General features: G+C 39.2%; 1 protein-coding gene across 1 annotated transcript; it reads left to right on the top strand.

Moving 5' to 3' along the window:
• Nucleotides 1–4,836: 4,836 nt before the first annotated feature.
• Nucleotides 4,837–5,823, top strand: LOC308508966 (olfactory receptor 7G2-like; the record flags this gene model as incomplete). Its single annotated transcript, XM_081076475.1, has 1 exon — nucleotides 4,837–5,823. Exon 1 carries the CDS (start codon nucleotides 4,840–4,842, stop codon nucleotides 5,821–5,823), a length of 984 nt encoding a protein of 327 aa, XP_080932601.1. The 5' UTR covers nucleotides 4,837–4,839.
• Between the last annotated feature and the right edge of the window lie 304 nt (nucleotides 5,824–6,127).

Below are 6,127 nucleotides of genomic sequence, written 5' to 3' on the forward strand. Positions count from 1 at the left end.
GGCTACTACTGTGTGAGGGATATAAATGATAAATGTCTTAACTATTACATTGTTTTATACACCTGAAACTAATAAAACAAACAAACAAACAAAAGCAAAATGGTGCAGCCACTATGGAAAACAGTATGGAGGTTTCTTAAAATATTAAAAATGCAACTACCTTATGACCCAGCAATTCCACCTCTTGGTATTTATCCAACAAAATCCAAAACACTAATTTGAAAAGACATATGCACCCCTATGTTTACTGCAGCACTATTCACAATAGCCAAGATATGAAAACAACCAAAATGCCCATCAATACATGATTGGATAAAGACATTGTGTATATTTATACAATGGAGTATTACTCTGCCATAAAAAAGAATGAAATGTTACCATTTGCAACGACATGGATGGACCTAGAGATTATTATGCTAAGTGAAATAAGTCAGACTGAGAAAGACACGCATCATATGACCTCACTTTTATGTTGAACCTAGTAAACAAAATAAACAAACAAACAAAACAGAAAGAGACTCATAGATACAGAGAACTAACTGATGGTTTCCAAAGGGGAGGGGATTGAGGGCTGAGTGAGAAAGGTGAAGAGATTAAGAAATACAAATAGGTAGTTAGAAAATAGTCCCAGGGATGTAAAGTACAGCATAGAGAAAATAGTCAATAATGTTGCAACAACTATTTGTAGTGCCAGATGGGTACTAGACCAATGGGGGGATCGCTGCATAAATTATATAAATGTCTAACCACTATGCTGAACACTTGAAACTAATATAAAATAATATTGATTGTCGACTGTAACTGGGAAAAAAACAATTAAAAATAAGTAAATAAACAAAATGAAGAATCAGAATACAATCAAAAGTTCCCCAAAGTGAAACAAAACATGCCCTGAATCTATTTTATGGAAATTGGAAAGTATGGTTATGAAAGTCCAGAAAAGGACTGTGAACTCTCTGTGTAGTGATCATAGTCACAACTATTCACAGAGACTAGATCAGAGTTTGTTGTATAAAATATGGAGCACAGAAATTAAGGTACAGGACATATTCAATGACATAAAGACAAAATACCCTTAAGTGCTAGAATTTTGCAATATTTAGCTATATTTATAAAATATTATTCATACGCAATACATAAACTATGCTGTCACACTTCAAATTGGAATCAAACTTCCTGATACCGTTAACTAGAAAGAGATGCCTTTGTTTGTAATTTAAAAATAAAAATAAAGAAAGCGGAGAATTTATCAGCAAAGAAGTGTGTGTACTTGTGCTCAAGGTATGTGAAGCGGAAGTGGGCATGAACAGGTGGGGAGAAAACCTGGCCCAGCAGGGTCAGGGATTAGCTATCATGAAGTTCTTTCTCTCGTTGTGTCTGTCGGTCTTCAAGGATTTGCAGTGCCCAGGGATCAGAATGACAGTACAAATGTTTGTCTAATGAGGAGCTTTGGATATTGATCCCTCGGGATATAAAAACGGTAAAGAGGCAGCCTGTGACCACCTCACTGAACAGCCCGTTCCTAGTCAGGAAGCAGCACCCCTGAGCTTCCTCCCAGATATGATCCTTCTTCACCGGGAACGCATTACCGCACTTGGTCTCTCTGCCCTTCCTGTGGACAGAGCTCATCATAATCCCCAGATGTCAGGTCAAGCACCATTCCACACCGATGCCAGCCAGGTAATTAAACTCCCTCAGTGAATGATTTGGAAATGAGGGCGCGGGTGGTTTACGACAGTATCATCCAGGGGAAGCATTTTAGGAGAGTATATGCAAGGAATGATCAGAACGCAATGTCTCATGCGCTTCCAGCCCAGCTATCTTCTGGTTAACATGTACCTGTGTACTGATACTCAGCCAGTTCTCAATCTGCTGTTCTCCCATTTTCTCTATAAAGTGGAAAAACCCATTATCCTCCTGAACAGAAATCTGCCCCTTCTAAAACATAATGACTGTTAGAAAACTTTCCGACATTTACTGGCATCCTTGTGGTGGTCATGGGGAAGGGGTCATGTTTACCTTTGATTTCCATTCCTGGTTTTATGATACTCCATTGCACAGAAAAGTGTTTGTATTACCTCTGAAGCTGGGCTGTAAAAACGCAGGGGGGTAGTGGAGACACAGAGAGAAAGCCAGCTGCCTTCCTAGTACACCTGTTTCTTTTTATAAAAGTAAGTATTTTGTATAAGAAGAGCAGAGATAGTATAGTAGATCAAAAAAACATATGACCACCATCGACTCATTCCAGGATTAACAAATGCTGACATTCTGCTATATCACCTTCAGGTCTTTTTTATAAAGTAAAAAAATAATATTCATACAGGATGTATCTCTTTTGTATCCCCTTCAGTTCTTGCTCTCCCTTTCCTAGAGACAACATCTTAGAGAATGTGATAATATCCCCGCCACGTTGCTTTATGTTCTATATGTATTCATAAACATAGGTAAGATAAAAGCAGTAACCATAAGGTATATACCACAGGTATATCAGTGAGGGAATGGAGAAATAAAACATGATGAAACAATATACTGGAATACTCTCCCATAATTAAAAGTAATGAGGTGGGATAAGTATATCAACATAAAGAAAACATACATTAAATAAGAATGCCAAATGTAAGTGGCAAGTACTGCACAGTTCTTTTATATAAAGCTTTCAAAATGCAAAATAGTGCAATAAGTTATGGAACAATAATACTAATTATAGTAAAAATTGCAGGGGAATGACATATAGGAAGTTCATGTCATGGTTCCCCTGAGGCAGGAAAAGAATCAACATTGTGCCAATACAAGATGTGGGGGCCTCACATATACCTGTATTATTTGTTGCAATCAAAACACCTACAATGAAGAGGACGAAGGATGTGAATCTGATACTTGATTGGTGGGGACCCAGTCTTTCATTGTTATCTCTGTATTTTTTGCTTGAATAATTCATGGTAAATTAAACCTACGTGGTTTTATTTTTATTATGGACCATTACTTATGAAGGTTTAAAATATATTTAAAATTTTCTAATGATATACACTTGATGTCTTTCAAAAGTATTTCTTATGGGTTTTCATTCTTGGTAGGTCTACTTCATTTTATTATTTAATTCATTGTAATTGCTACATATTTTATCATATGTCCATATCAAATGAATATTGATGTCACTGATGATGCCTTGACTCATTTTGTGCATGATACATGTTCCCAGCTGGAGTTTCAGTTCACAGTCCTCTCCCTGAAATTTGTAGTTATCATGCTAGGGATATTCTGTCTTACACTTGTCTTCCCTTAACTTGCCTCAACCACCTACTTCCTTGTGAGGAGTGAAATGTGCAAGGTGCCGTTCATTGTTCATGGCAGAGAAACAATAATACAATAAGAAACGTCCATCATATGGGTATCATATGCTGAGTGCTGCGTTAGATGCTTTTCTGCCATTCATTTCTCATCATTGCCACATCCCCATAAGATTTTATGATACTTCCCATTATACAAATAAGAACACCAGGCTTCTCATGTAGGTCAACGCTGTGCCCCTTCACAATGACAGTGCCTCTCTGGGTTGAATTCATTGTTTGATTCTAAGTGATAGACCACGTGATGAAGGCTGTCACGGCCACTTCTGTCTCCCTCAGGCATAGAAAGCCACTACTTTCATGGGGACACTGTGTTGGGATGCTTAATTATCTTATAAGTATCATATGTCTGTCTTGTGTCTGTCTTCCGAGTACCAAGAATTGTTGTTATTTTCATCGATTTGGGGGGAGCCTATTCTTTCTTTCATTATCTAGCTGTTGATTTTTTTTTATTATTAAATAATAGGCTACCTGTCATCTTAGGTGGCGAAATCCCTTTAGGATAAGATAGAGAATGCCATTGACGTTTGCCCAGCCTCTTAGAATTAATAACTGATGCAGATGAGTAGCATTTCCATGGGAGAGTTTGATGAGCTTCAAGTTTATAGGCAACTGTTTTAAATCTATACTCAGGTTCAGAGCACGTACTTAGATAAATACATGATCTGCATACCTTACCTTGAGGTGAATGTACCTTGTAGGGAAAAGAAAAGACTTGGATTATTGTTCAAGATGAATATACTAAAAAATTGTAAGGGAGCTAATGAAATGTGAGTGATGACTGAGGAATGCACATTCTCTGTTATCCAGAGGCATTAGCAGTGATTGGGCAAACAGACCACATACACTGAGACTTGTCTTTGCCTCCTGCTGTGTTCTTTGTGTCCGTCACGTAACCTTACTCTACCTAAGTGTCCCCGTGGGGAAATGGGTGATCATATGAATTAACGCACCCATAATCTGACAAGCCCGTCACATGATTCTGACTGAGTATATCAAAGTTTGGTTCTCTACAAGACAGATTTATAACTCCATTCTCACAATTCTGATGGTTCAAAGGCAAGAAATATTTCTGAAGGAAGTACCATGTCTTATTCTTCATTTCAGTCTCAGCACTGGACACATGGTGGGAAACAGAGCTGGCGACCAATAAATATTTGGACCAGTAAAGGGAGTAGAAGGAAGAGAAAGACTGAGAGATGATGATGGCAAGACAAATTAGCAGAGGGAAAGATCTGAATAGTCTCTAGGTTTCACAATATACGCAGAGGTATTTTTTTCTTTTTATTTAAGCACAGGTTCTGAAACTTGAGCATATATGACATTCATGTAGAGGGCTTGATAAAACATAGATTGCTGGTGGTTATCCCCCAGAGTGTACTAGCCGTAAGTCTGAAGTGGTACCAAGAGTTTACATTTGCGTCACGTTCCCATTCGATGCCTGGGGACCATTCATTTTATTTTATTTTCACCTCATCTTTCCACCAGATTCATGAATAACATGGAACCTAGAAACCAAACAGATGTGTCAGAATTGCTACTCCTGGGATTGACAGATGATCCAGAACTGCAGCCCCTCCTCTTCGGGCTCTTCCTGTCCATGTACCTGGTCACCGTGCTGGGGAACCTGCTCATCATCCTGGCCATCAGCTCCGACTCCCACCTGCACACGCCCATGTACTTCTTCCTCTCCCACCTGTCCTTCACTGACATCTGCATAAGCACAACCACCATCCCAAAGATGCTGGTGAACATTCAGACACAGAATCAGAGCATCACTTTTGTAGGCTGCCTCACCCAGATTGGCTTTGTCCTGTTTTGGGGTGGATTTGAGAATTTTCTCCTTGCAGCAATGGCCTATGACCGCTATGTGGCCATTTGTCACCCCTTACAGTACATGGTTGTCATGAACCTGCGCCTCTGTGTTCTGCTGATTGTAGTCTCCCTGCTCCTTAGCACTGTGGTCGCCCTGCTGCACAGTCTGATGGTACCGCAGCTGTCCTTCTGCGGGGACCTGGAAATCCCCCACTTCTTCTGTGAACTTGCTCAGGTCGTCAAGCTCGCCTGTTCTGATATCTTCATCAATAACTTCCTGATATATTTTGTGGCTAGCCTATTTGGTGGTATTCCTCTGTGTGGAATCATTTTCTCTTATACTCTAATTGTCTCCTCCATTTTGAGAATGCCATCAGTTGTGGGGAAGCTCAAAGCTTTTTCCACCTGTGGGTCACACCTGTCAGTTGTGTCCTTGTTCTATGGAACCGCTTTTGGGGTGTATATTACATCTACAGTGACTGACTCTTCCAGGAAGACTGCAGTGGCTTCAATGATGTACATTGTGATTCCTCAAATGATAAATCCCTTTATCTACAGCTTGAGGAACAGGGACATGAAAGAAGCCTTAGGAAAACTAATTGGTAGAATACGTATTTTCTTTTCTGATTTTGTGCCATTTGCTTTGGGCTGTGGTTTCTAGAATGAAGCAAACTGTTAGGAATCCTGGGTGAGCCACAGTGCTTGATTCTTCCATCACCAAATTTTTCTAAAATGGCTAGACAACATAATGCCATAATGACCAAGTTAATTTTGACGTGGGGCTGAAACCTGAGTTTGCTTATTGTCTAGCTCTATGATGTTTGACACTTGATTTCAGTTTTCTAAATTTAATTTCTTTGCTCAGGTTCTACAGAAACAGATATTTGGCAAGGATTCCAGTTGTAGTTTTAGTGTGGTTTTTTTTTAAAAATCAATCTCAAAAAAACAAAAGTTTCAGGAGGTGG

Source organism: Rhinolophus hipposideros, assembly GCF_964194185.1.
Source record: "Rhinolophus hipposideros genome assembly, chromosome: 16".
Taxonomy (NCBI): Eukaryota; Metazoa; Chordata; class Mammalia; order Chiroptera; family Rhinolophidae; genus Rhinolophus; species Rhinolophus hipposideros.